Source organism: Euprymna scolopes, chromosome 9 (assembly GCF_053919585.1).
Source record: "Euprymna scolopes isolate OS-2025 chromosome 9, ASM5391958v1, whole genome shotgun sequence".
NCBI lineage: Eukaryota > Metazoa > Mollusca > Cephalopoda > Sepiida > Sepiolidae > Euprymna > Euprymna scolopes.
In genome coordinates, this window is record NC_136490.1 from 41,358,222 (window position 1) to 41,382,647 (window position 24,426).

At 34.5% G+C, this 24,426-nt stretch overlaps 1 protein-coding gene across 5 annotated transcripts in view; it reads right to left on the minus strand.

Moving 5' to 3' along the window:
* Window positions 1–22,701: 22,701 nt before the first annotated feature.
* Window positions 22,702–24,426, minus strand: part of LOC145284526 (abl interactor 1-like) — a 172,184-nt gene continuing 170,459 nt past the window's right edge. For all 5 annotated transcript variants that reach the window (XM_080133416.1, XM_080133413.1, XM_080133414.1 and 2 more), the window contains exon 7: window positions 22,702–23,613. In XM_080133416.1, the coding sequence (XP_079989542.1) occupies window positions 23,450–23,613 (164 nt within the window). In that variant the 3' untranslated portion in view covers window positions 22,702–23,449. The remainder of the gene's footprint in view (window positions 23,614–24,426) is intronic.

Below are 24,426 nucleotides of genomic sequence, written 5' to 3' on the forward strand. Positions count from 1 at the left end.
TAGCAAAGACCAGATGTGGGGGCAACCCCACATGCTTGACCTTTAACCAGCTCCCATTTCCCACCTCTCGGGAGCTGGTCCCCTTTTTCCCTTCCCCCTCCCTTCACTCCTCACATTAAAAATTGGCCTTGTGCCTAATTTGCTCGGTGGGGGAGCAAATAAATACCATCTGTTCCGGCAGATACTGCAAGCTATGACTAGCTATGACTAGCAAAGACCAGATGTGGGGGCAACCCCACATGCTTGACCTTTAACCAGTTCCCATTTTCCACCTCTTGGGAGCTGGTCCCCTTTTTCCCTTCCCCCTCCCTTCACTCCTCACATTAAAAATTGGCCTTGTGCCTAATTTGCTCGGTGGGGGAGCAAATAAATACCATCTGTTCCGGCAGATACTGCAAGCTATGACTAGCAATGACTAGCAAAGACCAGATGTGGGGGCAACCCCACATGCCTGACCTTTAACCAGCTCCCATTTCCCACCTCTCGGGAGCTGGTCCCCTTTTTCCCTTCCCCCTCCCTTCACTCCTCACATTAAAAATTGGCCTTGTGCCTAATTTGCTCGGTGGGGGAGCAAATAAATACCATCTGTTCCGGCAGATACTGCAAGCTATGACTAGCTATGACTAGCAAAGACCAGATGTGGGGGCAACCCCACATGCTTGACCTTTAACCAGCTCCCATTTCCCACCTCTCGGGAGCTGGTCCCCTTTTTCCCTTCCCCCTCCCTTCACTCCTCACATTAAAAATTGGCCTTGTGCCTAATTTGCTCGGTGGGGGAGCAAATAAATACCATCTGTTCCGGCAGATACTGCAAGCTATGACTAGCTATGACTAGCAAAGACCAGATGTGGGGGCAACCCCACATGCTTGACCTTTAACCAGTTCCCATTTTCCACCTCTTGGGAGCTGGTCCCCTTTTTCCCTTCCCCCTCCCTTCACTCCTCACATTAAAAATTGGCCTTGTGCCTAATTTGCTCGGTGGGGGAGCAAATAAATACCATCTGTTCCGGCAGATACTGCAAGCTATGACTAGCAATGACTAGCAAAGACCAGATGTGGGGGCAACCCCACATGCCTGACCTTTAACCAGCTCCCATTTCCCACCTCTCGGGAGCTGGTCCCCTTTTTCCCTTCCCCCTCCCTTCACTCCTCACATTAAAAATTGGCCTTGTGCCTAATTTGCTCGGTGGGGGAGCAAATAAATACCATCTGTTCCGGCAGATACTGCAAGCTATGACTAGCTATGACTAGCAAAGACCAGATGTGGGGGCAACCCCACATGCTTGACCTTTAACCAGCTCCCATTTCCCACCTCTCGGGAGCTGGTCCCCTTTTTCCCTTCCCCCTCCCTTCACTCCTCACATTAAAAATTGGCCTTGTGCCTAATTTGCTCGGTGGGGGAGCAAATAAATACCATCTGTTCCGGCAGATACTGCAAGCTATGACTAGCTATGACTAGCAAAGACCAGATGTGGGGGCAACCCCACATGCTTGACCTTTAACCAGCTCCCATTTCCCACCTCTCGGGAGCTGGTCCCCTTTTTCCCTTCCCCCTCCCTTCACTCCTCACATTAAAAATTGGCCTTGTGCCTAATTTGCTCGGTAAGGGAGCAAATAAATACCATCTGTTCTTCAGATGCTGCACTTCATTTTCTTGTTCTCTTTCGGTGGAGGAGAAATCCTTTACGACTGAGACAATTTTTATTTTTGTACCTTTTCTCCATGTTAAAAAACGACCCTGGTGTCTAATTCTGTCCCGTGGGGAGGCATAGTAAATAGGTACACCATTGTCAACTGAGATGGGTTCTGATAGATATCTATTGCAGTTTAGGTGAGCCTTCATATTAGTGTGAAGATCCCTGAGTAACCATAGAAATTAAGGTGAACATCACAACCTTCCTAGAATTGTCCACAGGGCATTTCTGTTCACCGTATCAAATGTCTTGGTCAGATCAACAAAAACCTGATAAAATAGAACATGGTGTTCAGTACATTTCTCCTGCAACTGCCGGCCAGAGAAGATCATGTTCATGGTTCCACTGCCCGGACAGAAGCCACTTTGATTTTCTGGAATGACAGACGGACAAATATACTTTAACAATCTATTGAGTAGAACTTTGGAAAATACTTCGCCTATTGCTTCCAACAAACTTATCCCATAATAACTCCCTTTCATTGTACAAGTGAGATTTTCAGCTTCCTACGTACAAAAAGTGATCAGTGCTGCATTCAGATCCACACATGGTATACACACTACAAACATCCTGAAAATCTGCCCTCCTGGAAATAATGTAATCAATCAAGTGACCTTGTTTTGAACGAGGGTGGATCCAAGTAAACTTATAGACTTTTTTGTGATTGAAGTGTTGCAGATAGCAAGGTCAAACTGAGTGCATAGATGGAGAAGATGCAGATCATTGCTGTTGACCTTGCTCACATCAAACTGGCCAAAAAGAGTCCCAGGTATGATAATCTTTACCCACCCTTACATTTAAATCACCTATGAGTAAGATTTTTTCAGATAAGGGAATAGAAGAAACAGTTTTCTTGGGAAAACACTGTGATGGTGTCTTTGTCATGACCCATGGTTGGGGCATATGCAGATAAAATCATCATTTACCTACTGTATGCAAGAGGGAGGCGCATTATCATGATTCTGCAACTTACACAGCTTGGTTGTTCAATCCTCTTCACTAAATCACACTGCACTACAAAGCCAATCTTACCTTGTGGCTTTAGTCCCGATGGCTTTCGTTTCCAGAAAAAAGTGTATCCCAAACTCACATCCACCAATTGATCTTTGTCACTCAGCATGTTTCAGACAATACTGCTATGTCCATTCTGTACCGAGCGAGCTCTCTTGTAACAATAGCTGTTCTGTGCTCAGGTCTTTTACTATCTAGGACATTTAATAAAGTTCTCACATTCCACGTAGCAACAGTTACATTATCCTTTCCTGATGATTTTTGATTTTCTTTCTTTCATATTTTTCAATTTTTTTAATGTTTTTCCTGCAAATATGGAGCAGCCACTGATCGCAGAAAGCTGACCAGCTAAGAAAAGGGTAGACAATGTTTGCTCATATATATATATATATATATATATATATATATATATATATGAGACCGAAGAATAAAAAGAGAGAAAACCAGTATAAGAACCTTAATCATCGGATAATTAGGAAAAGTGATTTCAAATTAAATTTTAAAGAAATTAAGATCAGGCTAAGCAAGTGGGGGGGGGGGGAATGCGACCGTGGCAGCTTGTGTTACTCTGACCTTGGGGAGAAATAAAAAATACACTGAAAACCACCAAATTTGACAGGTCTGCGTATGCAAAAATTGAGATTTTTTCAATGTTTGAATCTAGTCTTTATTATGTGTTCAAAACCAGTAAAAAATACAGCCGAAATAACTCTTAGCCTTGTATTCTTTATAGAATTTTGTAAAAAAAAGAAAAAAATACACCGAAAGCCAGCAAATCTGCCAGATTGAGATTTTTTCAATGTTTGAATTTAGTCTTTATTATGTGTCAAAAATAAAGAAAACCTGTCTAAAAAACGTAAGACATGCATCCTAGCCTTGTATTCTTTTTAGAACTTTGTAAAAAGCAAAAACAACCTACTCGTAAAACAAGCAAATCTGACAAATTAGGATTTTTTTTTTACAATTTAGTCTTTATTAAAAATAACGAAAACCAGTAAAAAATACATGAAGAATGACCCCTTGCCTTGTTATCTTAAAACAACTTTGTACAACCACCAATTCTGACAGGTACGTGAAAATTCAGATTTTTTTCAATGTTTGCATTTAGTCTTAATTATGTGTTAAAAATAAAGAAAACCAGTAAAAAATATACAAAAAAAACAAATGCATCCTAGCCTTGTATTTTTAATAGAACTTTGTAAAAAGCAGAAATTAAAATACACGAAACACCACTCAAATCTTACAGGTCCGCTTATGCAAAAATTGAGATTTTTTCAATGTTGGAATTATCCCTTTATTATGGTCTCAAAATAAAGAAAACCACTCAAAAATACATAAGAAATGCATCCTTCTTAATAGAACTTTTTAAATAGCGGACACAAATATACACCAGACACCACCAAATCTTACAGGTCCGCATATGCAAAAATTGAGATTTTTTTCAATGATAGTTTTATCCCTTTATTATGTGTTACAAAATAAAGACAACCAGTCAAAAATACATAAGAAATGCCTCCTAGCCTTGTATTCTTAATAGAACTTTGTAAAAATCAGTAACAAAAATACGCGAAACACCACCGAATCTTACAGGTCTGCGTATGAAAAACTTGAGATTTTTAAATGCTGGAATTATCCCTTCCGTACGTGTTCAAAATAAAGAAAACCAGTCAGAAATACATAAGAAATTCCTGCTAGCCTTGTATTTTTAATAGAACTTTGTAAAAAGCAGAAACAAAAATATACGGAGCACAACCAAATCTTACACGTCCGCGTATTCAAAAATTGAGATTATTTCAATGTTGGAATTATCCCTTTATTATGGTCTTAAAATAAAGAAAACCAGTCACAAATACATAAGAAATGCCTTCTAGCCTTGTATTTTTAATAAAACCTTGTAAAAAGCAGAAAAAAAAATATACGGAAAACCACCAAATCTTACACGTCCGCGTATGCAAAAATTGAGATTTTTTCAATGTTGGAATTATCCCTTTATTATGGTTTCAAAATAAAGAAAACCACTAAAAAAAACATAAAAAATGCCTCCTAGCTATTTATTTTTAATTGAACTTTGTAAAAAGCAGAAACAAAAATAAACGGAACACTACCAAATCTTACACGTCCGCGTATGCAAAAATTGAGATTTTTTCAATGTTGGAATTATCCCTTTATTATGGGTTAAAAATATAGAAAACCAGTCAAAAATACATACGAAATGCCTCCTAGCCTTGTATTGTTAATAGAACTTTGTAAAAAGCAGAAACAAAAATATACGGAACACCACCAAATCTTATACGTCCGCGTATGCAAAAATTGAGATTTTTTCAATGTTGGAATTATCCCTTTATTATCGGGTTAAAATAATGAAAACCAGTCAAAAATACATAAGAAATGCCTCCTTGCCTTGTATATTTAATAGAACTTTGTAAAAAGCAGTAACAAAAATATACAGAACACCGCCAAATCTTACACGTCCGCGTATGCAAAAATTGAGATTTGTTCAATGTTGGAATTATTCCTTTATTATGGTTTCAAAATAAAGAAAACCAGTCAAAAATACATGAGAAATGCCTCCTTGCCTTGTATATTTAATAGAATTTTGTAAAAAGCAGAAACAAAAATATACAGACCACCGCCAAATCTAACACGTCCGCGTATGCAAAAATTGAGATTTTTTCAATGTTGGAATTATCCCTTTATTATGGGTTAAAATAATGAAAACCAGACAAAAATACATAAGAAATGATTCGTAGACTTGTATTTTTCATAGATCTTTGTAAAAAGCAGAAACAAAAATATACGGAACACCACCAAATCTTACACGTCCGCGTGTGAAAAATTGAGATTTTTTCAATGTTGGAATTATCCCTTTATTATGGTTTCAAAATAAAGAAAACCACTAAAAAAAACATAAAAAATGCCTCCTAGCTATTTATTTTTAATTGAACTTTTTAAAAAGCAGAAACAAAAATAAACTGAACACTACCAAATCTTACAGGTCCGCGTATGCAAAAATTGAGATTTTTTCAATGTTGGAATTATCCCTTTATTATGGGTTCAAAATAAAGAAAACCAGTCAAAAATACATAAGAAATGCCTCCTAGCCTTGCATTTCAAAAAGAACTTTGTAAAAAGCAGAAACAAAAATATACAGAACACCGCCAAATCTTACACGTCCGCGTATGCAAAAATTGAGAGTTTTTCAATGTTGGAAATATCCCTTATTATGGGTTCAAAATAAAGAAAACCAGTCAAACATACATAAGAAGTGCCTCCAAGCCTTGCATTTTTAATAGAACTTTGTAAAAAGCGGAAACAAAAATATACGGAGCACAACCAAATCTTACACGTCCGCGTATGCAAAAATTGATATTATTTCAATGTTGGAATTATCCCTTTATTATGGTTTACAAATAAAGAAAACCAGTCAAAAATACATAAAAAATGCCTCCTAGCCTTGTATTTTTAATAGAACTTTGTAAAAAGCAGAAACAAAAATTAACGGAACACCACCAAATCTTACACGTCTGCATATGTAAAAAATTGAGATTTTTTCAATGTTGGAATTATCCCTTTATTATGGTCTCAAAATAAAGAAAACCAGTCAGAAATACATAAGAAATTGATCCTAGCCTTGTATATTTAATAGAACTTTGTAAAAAACAGAAATAAAAATATACGGAACACCACCAAATCTTACACGTCCGCATGTGCAAAAATTGAGATTTTTTCGATGTTGACATTATCCCTTTATTATGGGTGCAAAATAAAGAAAACCAGTCAAAAATACATAAGAAATTCCTCCCAAACTTGTATTTTTAATAGAACTTTGTAAAAAGCAGAAATAAAAATATACGGAACACCACCAAATCTTATATGTCCGCGTATGAAAAAATTGAGATTTTTTCAATGTTGGAATTATCCCTTTATTATGGGTTCAAAATAAAGAAAACCAGTAAAAAATACATAAGAAATCGATCCTAGCCTTGTATTTTTAATAGAACTTTGTAAAAAGCAGAAACAAAAATACACGGAACACCACCAAATCTTACACGTCCGCGTATGCAAAAATTGAGATTTTTTCAATGTTGGAATTATCCCTTTATTATGGGTTCAAAATAAAGAAAACCAGTCAAAAATACATTAGAAATGCCTCCTAGTCTGGTATTTTTATAAACCTTTGTAAAAAGCAGAAAGTAAAATATACGGAACACCAGCAAATCTTACACGTATGCGTGTGAAAAATTGAGATTTTTTCAATGTTGGAATTATCCCTTTATTATGGGTTAAAAATAAAGAAAACCAATCAAAAATACATAAGAAATTGATCCTAGCCTTGTCTTCTTAATAGAACTTTGTAAAAACCAGAAACAAAAATAAACGGAACACCACCAAATCTTACACATCCGCGTATGCAAAAATTGAGATTTGTTCAATGGTGGAATTATCCCTTTATTATGGGTACAAAATAAAGAAAACCAGTCAAAAATACCTAAGAAATGCCTCCTTGCCTTGTATTTTTAATAGAACTTTGTAAAAACCAGAAACAAAAATAAACGGAACACCACCAAATCTTACACATCCGCGTATGCAAAAATTGAGATTTGTTCAATGGTGGAATTATCCCTTTATTATGGGTACAAAATAAAGAAAACCAGTCAAAAATACCTAAGAAATGCCTCCTTGCCTTGTATTTTTAATAGAACTTTGTAAAAAGCAGAAACAAAAATATACGGAATGCCACCAAATCTTACACGTCTGCATATGCAAAAATTGAGATTTTCTCAATCTTAGATTTATCTCTGTAATATGGGTTCAAAATAAAGAACACCAGTCATAAATACATAAGAAATGCCTTCTAGCCTTGTATTGTTAATAGAACTTTGTAAAAAGCAGGAACAAAAATACACGGAACACCACCAAATCATCACCTGTGGGTCCGCGTAAGCAAAAATTTAGAGTTGTTCAATGTCTGAATTATCCCTTTATTATGGGTTCAAAATAAAGAAAACCAGTCCAAAATACATAAGAAAAGCCTCCTAGCCTTGTATATTTAATAGAACTTTGTAAAAAGCAGTAACAAAAATATACAGAACACCGCCAAATCTTACACGTCCGCGTATGCAAAAATTGAGATTTGTTCAATGTTGGAATTATTCCTTTATTATGGTTTCAAAATAAAGAAAACCAGTCAAAAATACATGAGAAATGCCTCCTTGCCTTGTATATTTAATAGAATTTTGTAAAAAGCAGAAACAAAAATATACAGACCACCGCCAAATCTAACACGTCCGCGTATGCAAAAATTGAGATTTTTTCAATGTTGGAATTATCCCTTTATTATGGGTTAAAATAATGAAAACCAGACAAAAATACATAAGAAATGATTCGTAGACTTGTATTTTTCATAGATCTTTGTAAAAAGCAGAAACAAAAATATACGGAACACCACCAAATCTTACACGTCCGCGTGTGAAAAATTGAGATTTTTTCAATGTTGGAATTATCCCTTTATTATGGTTTCAAAATAAAGAAAACCACTAAAAAAAACATAAAAAATGCCTCCTAGCTATTTATTTTTAATTGAACTTTTTAAAAAGCAGAAACAAAAATAAACTGAACACTACCAAATCTTACAGGTCCGCGTATGCAAAAATTGAGATTTTTTCAATGTTGGAATTATCCCTTTATTATGGGTTCAAAATAAAGAAAACCAGTCAAAAATACATAAGAAATGCCTCCTAGCCTTGCATTTCAAAAAGAACTTTGTAAAAAGCAGAAACAAAAATATACAGAACACCGCCAAATCTTACACGTCCGCGTATGCAAAAATTGAGAGTTTTTCAATGTTGGAAATATCCCTTATTATGGGTTCAAAATAAAGAAAACCAGTCAAACATACATAAGAAGTGCCTCCAAGCCTTGCATTTTTAATAGAACTTTGTAAAAAGCGGAAACAAAAATATACGGAGCACAACCAAATCTTACACGTCCGCGTATGCAAAAATTGATATTATTTCAATGTTGGAATTATCCCTTTATTATGGTTTACAAATAAAGAAAACCAGTCAAAAATACATAAAAAATGCCTCCTAGCCTTGTATTTTTAATAGAACTTTGTAAAAAGCAGAAACAAAAATTAACGGAACACCACCAAATCTTACACGTCTGCATATGTAAAAAATTGAGATTTTTTCAATGTTGGAATTATCCCTTTATTATGGTCTCAAAATAAAGAAAACCAGTCAGAAATACATAAGAAATTGATCCTAGCCTTGTATATTTAATAGAACTTTGTAAAAAACAGAAATAAAAATATACGGAACACCACCAAATCTTACACGTCCGCATGTGCAAAAATTGAGATTTTTTCGATGTTGACATTATCCCTTTATTATGGGTGCAAAATAAAGAAAACCAGTCAAAAATACATAAGAAATTCCTCCCAAACTTGTATTTTTAATAGAACTTTGTAAAAAGCAGAAATAAAAATATACGGAACACCACCAAATCTTATATGTCCGCGTATGAAAAAATTGAGATTTTTTCAATGTTGGAATTATCCCTTTATTATGGGTTCAAAATAAAGAAAACCAGTAAAAAATACATAAGAAATCGATCCTAGCCTTGTATTTTTAATAGAACTTTGTAAAAAGCAGAAACAAAAATACACGGAACACCACCAAATCTTACACGTCCGCGTATGCAAAAATTGAGATTTTTTCAATGTTGGAATTATCCCTTTATTATGGGTTCAAAATAAAGAAAACCAGTCAAAAATACATTAGAAATGCCTCCTAGTCTGGTATTTTTATAAACCTTTGTAAAAAGCAGAAAGTAAAATATACGGAACACCAGCAAATCTTACACGTATGCGTGTGAAAAATTGAGATTTTTTCAATGTTGGAATTATCCCTTTATTATGGGTTAAAAATAAAGAAAACCAATCAAAAATACATAAGAAATTGATCCTAGCCTTGTCTTCTTAATAGAACTTTGTAAAAACCAGAAACAAAAATAAACGGAACACCACCAAATCTTACACATCCGCGTATGCAAAAATTGAGATTTGTTCAATGGTGGAATTATCCCTTTATTATGGGTACAAAATAAAGAAAACCAGTCAAAAATACCTAAGAAATGCCTCCTTGCCTTGTCTTCTTAATAGAACTTTGTAAAAACCAGAAACAAAAATAAACGGAACACCACCAAATCTTACACATCCGCGTATGCAAAAATTGAGATTTGTTCAATGGTGGAATTATCCCTTTATTATGGGTACAAAATAAAGAAAACCAGTCAAAAATACCTAAGAAATGCCTCCTTGCCTTGTATTTTTAATAGAACTTTGTAAAAAGCAGAAACAAAAATATACGGAATGCCACCAAATCTTACACGTCTGCATATGCAAAAATTGAGATTTTCTCAATCTTAGATTTATCTCTGTAATATGGGTTCAAAATAAAGAAAACCAGTCAAAAATACATAAGAAATGCCCCCTAGCCTTGTGTTTTTAATAGAACTTTGTAAAAAGCAGAAACAAAAATATACGGAACACCACCAAATCTTACACGTCCGCGTATGCAAAAATTGAGATTTTTTCAATGTTGGAATAATCCATTTATTATGGGTTCAAAATAAAGAACACCAGTCATAAATACATAAGAAATGCCTTCTAGCCTTGTATTGTTAATAGAACTTTGTAAAAAGCAGGAACAAAAATACACGGAACACCACCAAATCATCACCTGTGGGTCCGCGTAAGCAAAAATTTAGAGTTGTTCAATGTCTGAATTATCCCTTTATTATGGGTTCAAAATAAAGAAAACCAGTCCAAAATACATAAGAAAAGCCTCCTAGCCTTGTATTTTTAATAGAACTTTGTAAAAAACAGAAATAAAAATATACGGAACACCACCAAATCTTACACGTCCACATGTGCAAAAATTGAGATTTTTTCGATGTTGACATTATCCCTTTATTATGGGTGCAAAATAAAGAAAACCAGTCAAAAATACATAAGAAATTCCTCCCAAACTTGTATTTTTAATAGAACTTTGTAAAAAGCAGAAATAAAAATATACGGAACACCACCAAATCTTCTATGTCCGCCTATGAAAAAATTGAGATTTTTTCAATGTTGGAATTATCCCTTTATTATGGGTTCAAAATAAAGAACACCAGTCAAAAATACATAAAAAATGCATCCTAGCCTTGTATTTTTAATAGAACTTTGTAAAAAGCAGAAACAAAAATATACGGAACACCACCAAATCTTACACGTCCGCGTATGCAAAAATTGAGACTTTTTGAATGTTGGAATTATCCCTTTATTATGGTCTCAAAATAAAGAAAACCAGTTTAAAATACATAAGAAATGCATCCTAGCCTTGTATTTTAAATAGAACTTTGTAAAAAGCAGAAACAAAAATATACGGAACACCACCAAATCTTACAGGTCCGCGTATGCAAAAATTGAGATTTTTTCAATGTTGGAATTATCCCATTATTATGGGTTCAAAATAAAGAAAACCAGTCAAAAATACATAAGAAATGCCTCCTAGCCTTGCATTTCAAAAAGAACTTTGTAAAAAGCAGAAACAAAAATATACGGAACACCACCAAATCTTACACATCCGCGTATGCAAAAATTGAGATTTGTTCAATGGTGGAATTATCCCTTTATTATGGGTACAAAATAAAGAAAACCAGTCAAAAATACATAAGAAATGCCTCCTTGCCTTGTATTTTTAATAGAACTTTGTAAAAAGCAGAAACAAAAATATACGGAACACCACCAAATCTTACACGTCTGCATATGCAAAAATTGAGATTTTTTCAATGTTAGATTTATCTCTGTAATATGGGTTAAAAATAAAGAAAACCAGTCAAAAATACATAAGAAATGCCCCCTAGCCGTGTGTTTTTAATAGAACTTTGTAAAAAGCAGAAACAAAAATATACGGAACACCACCAAATCTTACACGTCCGCGTATGCAAAAATTGAGATTTTTTCAATGTTGGAATAATCCATTTATTATGGGTTCAAAATAAAGAAAACCAGTCAAAAATACATAAGAAATGCCTCCTAGCCTTGTCTTCTTAATAGAACTTTGTAAAAAACAGAAACAAAAATACACAGAACATCACCAAATCATCACCTGTGGGTCCGCGTAAGCAAAAATTTAGAGTTGTTCAATGTTGGAATTATCCCTTTATTATTGGTTCAAAATAAAGAAAAGCAGTCCAAAATACATAAGAAATTCATCCTAGCCTTGTATTTTTAATAGAACTTTGTAAAAAACAGAAACAAAAATATACGGAACAACACCAAATCTTACACGTCCGTGTGTGAAAAATTGAGATTTGTTCAATGTTGGAATTATCCCTTTATTATGGGTTCAAAATAAAGAAAACCAATCAAAAATACATAAGAAATGCATCCTAGCCTTGTCTTCTTAATAGAACTTTGTAAAAACCAGAAACAAAAATATACGGAACACCACCAAATCTTACACATCCGCGTATGCAAAAATAGAGATGTTTTCAATGTTGGAATTATCCCTTTATTATGGGTTCAAAATAAAGAAAACCAATCAAAAATACATAAGGAATTCTCTCCTAGCCTTTAATTGTTAATAGAACTTTGTAAAAAGCAAAAACAAAAATATACGGAACACCATCAAATCTTACACGTCCGCGTATGCAAAAATTGAGATTTTTTCAATCTTAGATTTATCTCTGTAATATGGGTTCAAAATAAAGAAAACCAGTACATAAGAAATGCCCCCTAGCCTTGTATTTTTAATAGAATTTGTAAAAAGCAAAAACAAAAATATACGGAACAACACCAAATCTTACACGTCCGCGTATGCAAAAATTATACGTTGCCCTTTACATACTCCTGGTAGTTGTTGTTCAGGAGCTCCCAGTAGTATTCGGGGGTCTTCTTTTGCCCTTCTTTCAGGCCCCAAATCACTTCTTTCTTTTCGGGCTCCGCTGGTGTGCTGGTCCCTGCTGGGTGTATGCTTTCTTCCCTCTGTCTTTGAGCTGCTGGTATCAGGGAGGTGTCGCTCACTGTGAGGGCTGGCCATTCTGACGCACTGCCTGGCAATACGTCTTTCGTTCCCACCACCCCCGAAGAGCACCCATCTACCACAATGACCTCTAATGACTTAATTTTTTGCAGCTTTTCCGCCGCCGATTTTTGGGCGCTGCTGGATTCGGACTGCAACTGCTTTAACGGTGTTGCGGGTGGAGCCGCTTCTTGGGCTATTATCCACCATCGCTTTACCGGTCTCCTCCTCATCTTCTTTGCTGCGGTTTTATTCCTCTTCCACCTCCTTTTCTCCTGGAGTTTCTGCAGTTTTCTCTGAGAACAGATACTACACTTTGATCTTAGCCAAAAGCGTCTGGAAAATTATATTTAGCTTTTCGGCCCCGGCCTTGGCATTATCTACTGCCAATGCCTCATTTGGGGTCCGAAAAAGCTCAGGCACCAAGGCCAGTAGGGAGAAGTGGGGTATGCGGGGTTCTTTGCTAGTCTAGACTTGCATGGAAACAAGTACTTTATTAGGAAAAACTACTAGAGTCGCTATCATTCTAAACAACTGCCTACATTTTTACCAGGACCTACTTAAAAACAGCTCCCAAGCTTACAGGATGGCGGGCAACATTCATTCTGTTAAAAAGAGAAAAATATTTACAAGAAACAAAAAAAAACTTGGTATATACAAAACAAGGATATATATATGTATATATGTATTTTTTATTTTTTTGTAATGGGGGTGAGATGATGGGGGGGGGGACTAGCAAACACCCAAAAAGAAAGAAAAATAAAATAACTAAACAAAATGCCGGGGCAGGTTAGTAACCTAATCGCTAATTCTCAAATGGAGCGCCCACAGTCTTCCAGTCCCCTCAAAAGAGGGGTGAAAGCAAGCAGATCGTTCCCTAATGGTGAGTGGGGACCTAAAGAGGCAGCACTTCTGCTAAAATAACATAGGGTTGGGGTCTTCGGGGATGGACAGCGTCTTCCAAGATATAATACGTAAGGGGCAAAGTAGACATAAAGAATCCGGAAAAATACCGTCAGAATTAGTGTCGCTTTTATTATAGGAAAAAGCCTAATCCACATGCGGCGAGCGAAAACTGTTGAATATTTATCTTCCCAAAGTCGAGCAAATTAAATAGACAGGCGAGCTCCGTTGTTAACTCGGAGATATTATGATTTATATGTGATATAAAAAGTTTTAAGAAGTTGTGAGCCGACCGAGCGCTTCTCTGAAAAAAGCCTTTCTTGGACATACACAAAAAGCGAACATACATACACACATTTTCGCTTTTATATATATAGACTAGCGCGGGGGGGGATACCCGGCATTGCCCGGGTGTTTGGAGGTGTGTGTGTTTGGGGGCGAGGGGGGGGGTAAATCAAAATAACACCGTTTAAAAAAAAAAACGTTGGCGGGTGTTTGGAGGTGTAAAAGAAAAAAAAAAGTTTTAGTAAAAAGGTAGGCTTGAACCCCGAACCTTTGACCCGAAGGTGGAAAGGAAATGGAAAAAAAAAGCCTGCGACCTAACCATCTTGACCACGGTAATAGATGAATTGATAAGGGTGTTAAGTTGACGTTTATAAAGCGAAATTAACAGGTGCGAGAACGTTAAGTCGCGTGATGTTTGACCTAGTTTTGCGCTGAAAGCCAGTTTCTGTTTTTTCCCTGCTAGGTGGCGATCAAAAAATATCTCGAAAATAGCTTGTAAAAGTCGGGTAAATTAAAGATAGCTGCGATTCGCGTTCCTTAGTCGTAGATATTATTATTTAGACAGCATATATAAAGGTTTAAGAAAGAGCGAGCCAACCGAGAATCACGTTGAAAAAAAGCCTTTTGTAGACATACACAAAAAGCGAACACACATACATACATACATACATACATACATACATTCATACACACATTTTCGCTTTTATATATATAGATAGATGACATAAATAAATGTGTAATAATAATAATAATAATAATAATAATAATAATAAATAAATAAATAAATTGTCTCGGTCATGAAGGATTTCTCATCAACTGACCAAGGACAGAAAAGGTAAAGTGTAGCGTCAGGACAGATACGATACTACACTGTGATCTTGGTCTAAAGTGCCAAGGAAACTCAGCTATTCTTTACTTTTGTTCCTATCTAGAGTGCTCCTTTTGGGGGAGCTGGATTTTCCCCACATTAAAAACCGACTTCGTGTCTAACGCTGCCCTCTTGGATAGGCAAGTAAATAAGAACAAATGTGTCATTTTATCTTTGTTGTCTATTCATAATTCATTAGAGATAGTTCTTCAGAACATAGTACTTACTTATGACAAACCAGAAGAAATGTTTGCAGTAAATGCTGTCCAGTCAGTTTTGGTACCTGATATCAAACTTAATCCATTTCAATGTTTTGGGAAAAAAAAAAAAAAAAAAATTCTCTAAAAGAAGTCAAATTATATATTTGCGATCCAACAAAATTATATATTTCATATTTCAATATTTTAAAAAATAACAAAACAATTAAACATTTCTCATACTTACGTTTCAAAAATAATTTCTTTAAAATACAAAACAAAAAAAAAGCAAAACATTTTATATTTCCAAAAAACAAAAACACAAAACAAAAAACAAATATCAGACTACATATTGAATAATTGTTTTTGTAAAAGAAATCATTTAAAATAAAAATTACTGCAGCATTTTTCCTGATAGTCTTTAGCACCCGTTTTAGTACTTATTTTTCACAAAAACAGGAAGTCTTTAATATCAATAAAGTTTAATAAACCTTTGAAAACCTGTTTATTTCTTACTAAAAGATAAAACCTATATTTTCTCCAGTTTCAATCCAATATTTAAAAATGTGCTTGTAAAGAAAATAAACAAAATAGCACAAAAAAAATTATTATATACTTACGTATGTTTCATTCCCATTTCCTTACCATTATGGAAAAATGGCAAAAAATTGACATGTAACATATTTCTATCAAATCTTATTACTTACAAACCAAATTATCGGATTATTAAGAAAAGTAATTATTACTAACTGATTTGCAAGTCACTTTGATTAAATGAAAATCTCTAGAAAAAAATTCTTGTAATAATATATCTCAAGCAATATTCGATATTTGGCTACAAAAGTATTTATTTTTTAATTCACGGTCTGATCGGAACTAATATTACACTGATTATACCATTGAAGGCAAATTCTATTGTTTGTTTATGTGATGACTGATGATGTTTTCAACCATCCTTGAATTTTCATCGGTTCTGCCAGTACCTATTATGGTACTTGTACAGTTTAGTGAAGACATTAAAAAATGAAAATATCGAAAAAAGTTTCAATTGTATGTATCCGTTATGGAACGAAGTTCTCCGGAAAAAAATATTCACTTAATTTCATCAGGTAGTTTTTTTTTTTTTTTTTTTTTTTTTTTTTTACAGCGGAAAAATACGTTTTTATGATAGCGCGTTGAAGGCAGCCATCTTGAATTAAAAAAAAAAATGTTTGAATTTTAGAAATGCTAAAGGAAGATAACTCCAGTTAAAGCCCTAACACCCCTCCCCATCTTTAATACTAGCTTTTCTTCTAAAAATCGAACATTTTGCTCGGTATCATAACAAATTGTTTTTTAGCTGTAAAAAAAAAAAAAAAAAAAAAACTACTTGATGAAATTAAATGACATTTTTTTTCGGAGAACTTTGTTCCATAATGGATACATACAATTTAAACTTTTTTCGCTATTTTCATTTTTTAATGTATTGACTAAACTGTACAAGTACCCCTATTATCATATTAGTCGAAATTATGCAACTGCATTTAGAAAGAGATAAAAAAAAATTTTTTTCAAAGGAAGCTCTCAGAAGAAAATTTAGCACTTGTACAGTTTAATCATGACATTAAAAAATGAAAATATCGAGAAAAAAAAAAAAACACAACGTTATATTGTATGTATCCGTTTGGAACTGAAGATCTCCGAAAAATATTTCGGGTTTGTATTACTGTACACAAAGATTCGAAAAATGTGTCAAAAAACAAATATATAACAAATAAATATTATCAAAGGCAAGATAAGTTACTTTTCTACCAAACTGGATACGTTTTTTTTTTGTTTTTATTCAATGTAACATGTTTATTCAGCTCGAAAAACATGCAGTGTTTACCGATGAATTGGAAAATTCAAAATGCCGCCCGACACTCTCTTTAACATGGTAAGTTTGGGAAAGGGTGTTATAAATAATAAACTAGACAAAATACTATTTAAAAAAAAACACCGAATATATGTCAACTTATGTCACGGTAACATATAATGAGCGAATTTCTAACAGTATTTTGTCTAGTTTATTATTTATAACATCTTTTCCTGAACTTACCGTGTTAAAGAGAATGTCGGGCGCCATTTTGAATTTTCTAATACATCGGTAAACACTGTATGCTTTTCGAGCTGAATAAACATATTACATTGAGTAAAAACACGAAAAATATATCCCGTTAGGTAAAAAAGTAACTTATCTTGCCGTTGATAACATTTATTTGTTATATATTTGTTTTTTTGACAACTTTTTCGAATCTATGTGTACAGTAATACAAACCCTCACTTAATTTGATCGAGTAATTTTTTTTTTTTTTTTTTTTTTACAGCGGAAAAACACGTTTTTATGAGAGCGCGTTGAAGGCAGACATCTTGGAATTTTTCTTAATTTTTGTTTGGAGTTTGGAAGCGCCACGGGAGATAACTCCAGTTAAAGCGCCGACACTACCTCCCCATAATATTAACTTTTCTTCCTAAAAATCGAACCTTTACTAGGTATCATAACAAATTATTTTTTCGCTGTAAAAGCAAAAACTACTTGATGAAATTGTATTTTTTTTTTAGTTTAGGTCCACCCACCTCCACAATTTTCTTTTAAATGACAACTTTAAAGGTTTTCGACTATGCTGAATACAGCAATCGCATTGTAATTATGCAGAAATAAGTACTTATCGAGATATAAAAAGTTGTATTATGCATTGTATTTTTGGCGGCCATCTTTGTTACTCATAGATTTGTTTATGGCGGGCGCACACGAGCGTAACGAAGATGGCCGCCAAAGAATACAATGTATAATACAACTTTTTATATCTCGATAAGTACTTATTTCTGCAAAATTTTAATGCGATTTCCGTATTCAGCATAGTCGGAAGCCGGTAAAAGTCGTCATTTAAAAGAAAATTGTGGAGGTGGACCTAATCTAAAAATTTACCGATGAAATTAAGTGAATTTTTTATTTCGGAGAACTTCGTTCCACAAACGGATATGTACAATTTAAACTTATTTTTTCGATATTTTCATTTTTTTTTTTTTTGACGTCTTGATTAAACTGTACAAGTACCGAAAATTTAAATGTGAAACAAAATTTAATATCTTTAGAGCTTTGAAATATTTGCTGCTTTTAGTTTTTCTTTCGTTTAGAAGAAATGTGGATGCAACGTAGTTAAGCGGTCAACAGAGACAGTCATGTAAGGGAGATAACTAGCACTGACTAAGCAAAAACAAACATTTTGCAAGAAATAATTTAGGCCGATAAAATAATCAATCAAACGATGGAACAATTTTAAGTCTCCACAAGCGCTGAATGAAGTTAGTCCCGGAAATTGCCGAAGCCGTACATGAAAGTCTACACAAGAGTCGAAGTTAGTCTCGGAAATTGCTGAAACAGTTTATGAAAAGGAATTCTTAAACTGTAGCAGGCTGATGTTCTCTATGAATAAAGCAGTAGATGTATGTATGTATGTATGTGTGTGAAAATATTTAACCGATAAACTGTTAAACTATTGGTCACATATACTGAAATTAACAGGAAATAGTAATCATACACTAAGGATGGTTTATAATGAATAAAACCTTTGTTTGGATGGATGAATAATGCGTACAGAAATATGTTGGCAAGTTGAAATGCAAAACGTTCATTTCAACTTGCTGACATATTTTTGTTACTTTTGCGCACGTGCAAATTTATTCATAGATTGAAGCGGTTTAATTTTAAATTTTTCTTCTCTATCTGTCGGTTGCTCAAATGATAGAGAATATGGCTGGAGCACTAAATATTTTGGTTTCAATTGTAGCTGATGGCACCGAAGTCATTTTTTTTTAAAACTTTTGAAATCAGTACTATATTTATATAATATTCAACCGAGAATTGGCTCTGTAATAATAAATACGAAATCTGCATGAATCGAAGTATATTTAAGCATTTTTTATTGCTGATCAAGGCCAAACGCTGCCCCCTTCTAGTCTATAATATAAATCTCATTGGTCTGTTTAAATGTATGTATGTATGTATATATATATATATATATGTAAGTTTGTATGTCTACCTAAAATTTTCGACAGACGCGACAAATTTTCATGAGATTCATATCATCTTGAAGCTCGACCGTTCGGACGACAAATATAAAAAAATTGGCTAAAAAAATTAATTCCTTCACTCTCAGCTTGGCACTTTTCTAAAAGGAGGGGTCGCTTTTTACACCGATATTTTCAAAAGTCATCCCTTCTTTTTGATTGACTAGCCTTAATTTAAACCTTCACCACTTCCAGTTTGGCAATGGACGCTACAGCAAAGATGTCACTTTTTTTTTTTTCACATTCTTTTCCTCCTTTGCGGTATGCTACCTACTACCACTTTTTATTTTTATTTTTTTATTTGCTCAACACACACCTCCAAACACCGGGGCAACACCGGGCACCCATGCTAGTAATAAATAAATGTATTGTGGTATGAAAAGGGAATGTTATTTTGTATGATTTCGATTATTTGTATTATTGTCTTCATCTTGAATGTTATTCTACAAACATTTCGGTTGATGTAACTTCCAACCTTCAAGGTATACCTTATTAAAGGAATCTTCTGGAGGTTGAAGATTCAATCCTCAGTGTTTGCGATACTAAAAATACAACTGCAAAAACTTAAGTCTTCTACCCGATCATGACTGATAGAATGAGAGCATGCTAATCCCAAAGATTAAATAAAGGATTCCCTTTGAAATTCCATCCAGATTCCCGAGTTCGACAAGATACATCTAAAAAAGCATTGCCAGGACCGCTGCGAAAAAGGTGGGCTCTCTCTACCGTGCTAAAAAGTTACTAATGCCCGAAAGTATCCTGTACCTCTATAAGGCCACCATTCGCCCATGTATGGAGTATTGTTGTCATATTTAGGCTGGTGCATCTACTACTAGTCTCTCGCTCCTAGACAAAGTCCAAAAGAGAGTCTCCAACCTGATAGGTCCTGAACTGTCATCTAAGCTTCAGCCTCTATCCCACTAACGAAATGTTGCATCCCTCTGCCTGTTCTACAAGTATTTTAATGGTGAATGCTCTGGCAAGCTGCAGGCACTTGTGCCCCCGTGGCATAGGTGCCCTCGACGGACCCAACAGGCAGCTAGGTCTCGCCCCTACAGTGGAGATCCCTAGATGTAAGAGAGCTTTCTACTCCAGTAGTTTCTTCCCCAGAACCGCTAGACTTTGGAATTCCCTTCCGGGTCCCTGCTTCCCCAACTTTACTGACATGCAGAAGTTCAAGTGTAACGTGAACTGATATCTTGCTGCCCAACTCCCTATATAGTATCCCAGTAGCTCATGTCCCTGATAGTAGCCTCCTACATTAAAGTGGCAATGTGCTTTGTTTGAGGTGAAAATGTAATTAAAAAAAAAAAAAATTGTAACATAGCGTGGATATAGATATGTAAATGAATTCACATCACCGGTAAAAAAAAAAAAAAAAGACTATAAAAAGGAGAAAAAAAAAAATGATCTTTTTTTGCTCACTCGGAGTCATTTTGTACATATGGTGAATTCGTGGGTCAGTGGGAAAAAATAACAATTTTCTTTTGTACAGTCAATTCGCATGTAAATGGAAAAAAAAAAGAACAACAGATTATTTTTTGTGTGCTTAATTCGTGTGTCAGTGGGAGAAAAGAATGGCGGCCTTTTTTGTGCATGAAACGGTATTTAGCAGTTTAAAACTTTAATTTCAACACTTCATTTCTCTTCTTTGTCTCCTTTGCGACTGAAAACTAAGGAGACTACAACGTGTACAAGATTACATAAAGAAGGTCAGAGGTTACATCAGCTGAAACGTTGAATAGTAGTTTGAATAATCCAGATAACCCAAATTACTAATCCCCCTTCTAAAATAAATTCAGAAACATAATTGGTGTATCATAAAAGGTGCTCGACTGAGCTCCAATCTTTGGTTCTACTTTGTAAGACATTCACAGCAAGAACTTGTGCTGCCACTACGAAAAATAATTCTTCTTTTTTTCTCTGTGTGCTCAGTGTCAGGCTAAATTTCCATAAACAGAGCTTCTTTGAACACATTACCATGGGACTGCTTCTCTGCATACTGTTGTATAATCGTCAATGCATAACATTATACACATATGCATTTTCATTGTGGTCCTGGATATGAGCTTAAACTATATCCAATGATGAGGCCCCAGCTTGCAGGCTTTGGTGAGTGTGGAGCCACCCCTTAATTGCCACTTCTCCCAGGTCCACTCTGACCCAGAGTAGTAGTACCTGTTAGGGTCCCAACTATGGGTTAAATAGAAACCGACTTGAAAAAACAAATATATTCTATTAAAAAATTTTCTTCAAAATCACTGGATTCGGCATTAAATAACCTGAAAAGGGTTGATATGCCGTAAAACAAACACAACCAACCAATCATTTTCATTGTTATCCAGGTTTTGTTAATGTTCGCACTGTTGACTTCTGTTCCTTGCTTGTTGATTGAGAACCATGCAGACGTCAGTTTTGTTTTAAAGAGTTTATTTAACAGAACAATAGAAACAGAAATTAAATTCAATTTATATGAGAGAGAGAGAGAGAGAGAGAGAGAGAGAGAGAGAGAGAGAGAGAGAGAGAGAGAGAGAGAGAGAGAAGGAATTAATTTTAGGGAGGGAAATCAGTTACATACACCGAGAGACTGACTTTTGGCCATTTGTGCTCACTATCCCCCACTTCCTCTGAAGGGCTAGTTGAGACTACTGCATCCTGTATCTGTCCTTGTCAGTGTTGGCAAGCTGATAGAGGCAGAACTGGTCTTTGGTGGAAGTGATGTAATTTTTTAATTTCCATTTTTAGACCATCCCTCCTTTTAAGGTGCCGTTCTATACCCCCCCCCCCCATGAAATACTACAATGTCATCAATGGATTCCCATTCCCACAAGTAACCAATCTTAGTTAGTTCCATTAACCACCTTCCATCATCTCATGAGATTCTTAATTTTTTAACTAGCTATTATTTCATCTCATTAACTCATATTCCTGAGTTGCTTTTCGTCTTAATATGTATCTGCAATAAATTAACGTCTTTCTTTCCTCTTACTAGAACATCGCAACTTAATCAAGGCCAAAAGCCACTCAAGAGAAAAACAAAAACAAAACAAAACAACAGTAAATCCCAAATTATCTCCCCTTGCGCCCACCACTACTTCCACAATATGAACTACCATTAATCATAATTTCTTGTTTGATTTCAGTGTGTGTGTTTTTTTTTTGGGGGGGGGGTAAACATTATTCCTAAATTTTGATGAATGTTGAGAAAATATTAATGAAATCGCAGTTTAGATATTTATATACTTGCTATTTTAAAGCATTTTAACACCCCCTCCTTTCAAGGAGATATTTACTAAAAAAAAAATTTTTTTTTTTTTTTTACTAAATTACCACCACATAATGCAAAACGCCACTTAAAACGCCGCATAAGGGTTTAAGAGATGGAATCATTGCCAGTTGAGAGATGAAGAACATGAGATGATGGAAAATGATTCCTGGAATGGGCCAAGTTTGAATACTTGTGAGGTCGGTTCGTAACAGGAATCTGTAGACATTGGCTTTGAAGATGACCAAGTTGTAATCTGCAGAGAAGAAGTCCAGTACAATTTGTTCCACATAGAAAAAAAAAAAGCAAACAAACATTTTCTTTTAAATTATAATCATACCATTTTTTTTATTAGTTTAAAAATATGTTAAAAGTAATTTTTAATTTTTTTCTGAAACTGCAAATTTAGCATATGAATTAGACTCCACAATAAAAATGGACTAAACCTTTATGTAGAGATTTAGAATGAAAAAATAGTTTGGAATCCATTTATGAGTTTATGACATCTTACAGGTGGGAGGGCGTCTACTTCCATGTTTACAATCCATGCTTTGCCAGCTAATATGAAATGTCGGCTCAAACCAAACCTACAAATAATTATTGTGGTTCATTTTGCATTAACTCACAAAAGCTGCTGATGATGATATTTTCCCTTCTTTCAAACTTAGGAAATGATGCATTCTTTTTTTTTTTTTTTCACTAACAGCACACGGATAAGACCTGAGAAGCACTAAAAAAATTAGCAGCAGTAAGTAATTTTAGGCATAGTTAGAGTTAATGCTTCAACTTAATAGCCAGAAAGCAGATCTTAAACATGGAGGCACGACCAAAGGAAGCAGAGTTATCTGCTCCTGAATAATCTGTTAAGTCCCTTTGCACCGGCTATGAATTTAATATGGATTAATATAAAATTCTATTTTCCATTTGTAAAGAACGTCTTTGGTTATAATTTCCTTGAATAGCTTTTGTCGCTGATAACAGTTGAACTCTTGTTGACGAGTATAATTCGTGTGTTTTCTTTCTTTTTTTTTTTAATTTGTCATTATTTTTCGCGTATTTGCGTCTCAAACGCAAGGTTCGACGTAATTACTTGGAAAGAGGCCACGTTCGCCATCGATCATTCCATCCCACCAACCATTTTCATTTTTCTGAAGAACGTAAATCACAGCGTTTTCTTGGAAAGTGAGTTCGTCAGGTTCATTTGCCGTGTAATCATAGACAGCAATCACTAAAAAGAGACAAAAAACACGGGGAGAATAAAACAGTCGATAAAACTAATGTGTGGATTAGCATTTTTATAACATAATAACCCACAAAGTGACCGACTCCTCTCCTCCAAAAAATGTCACTCGTGAATGTTTTTTTTTGTTTACTAGGAAGTCACCACTTTTCAAGGCTCAAAAGTCATTTAAGAATAACATAGAAAAATGCGAGCCTGAAAAGTAATATGGTTAAGATTAAACTTAGAAAAGTAAAAGGCAAGTTGTTAAAACTAGAAAAGAAACAGACAAAATATTCTAGTAAAAAATATAATAAATTTATAACTTAAAATATTGCAGCATTAAGAAGTTATTATATAATCAATTCTTAATGCTGCAATATTTTAAGTTATAAATTTATTATATTTTTTACTAGACTATCTTGTCTTTTTCTTTTCCAGTTTTAACAACTAGTCCTTTTACTTTTCTAAGTTTAATCTTAACCATATTAATTTTCAGGCTCGCATTTTTCTATGTAATCTATGATTTTTTTCAGACCTTGTTTTGTCAACAATTCATGAAAACATATTATCACCAACTTCTTAAATTGACTAAATAAAATAATCAAACAAAAGATGTAATGAAGTAAATACACATCGACAGTGAACTATTAGCAACAGTACAGCTCAGTGACAGATCAGGACAGCGGTGAATTATTAGTGACAGTAGTAGCTGAATCGACGTAATCGTGACGTCAGGGAGAATAATGCGGGTACACAACAAATGAAAACATTCCAAGGAGGGCGAATAGAATCAGAAAAAAACGTTTCTCGTTCCTTACA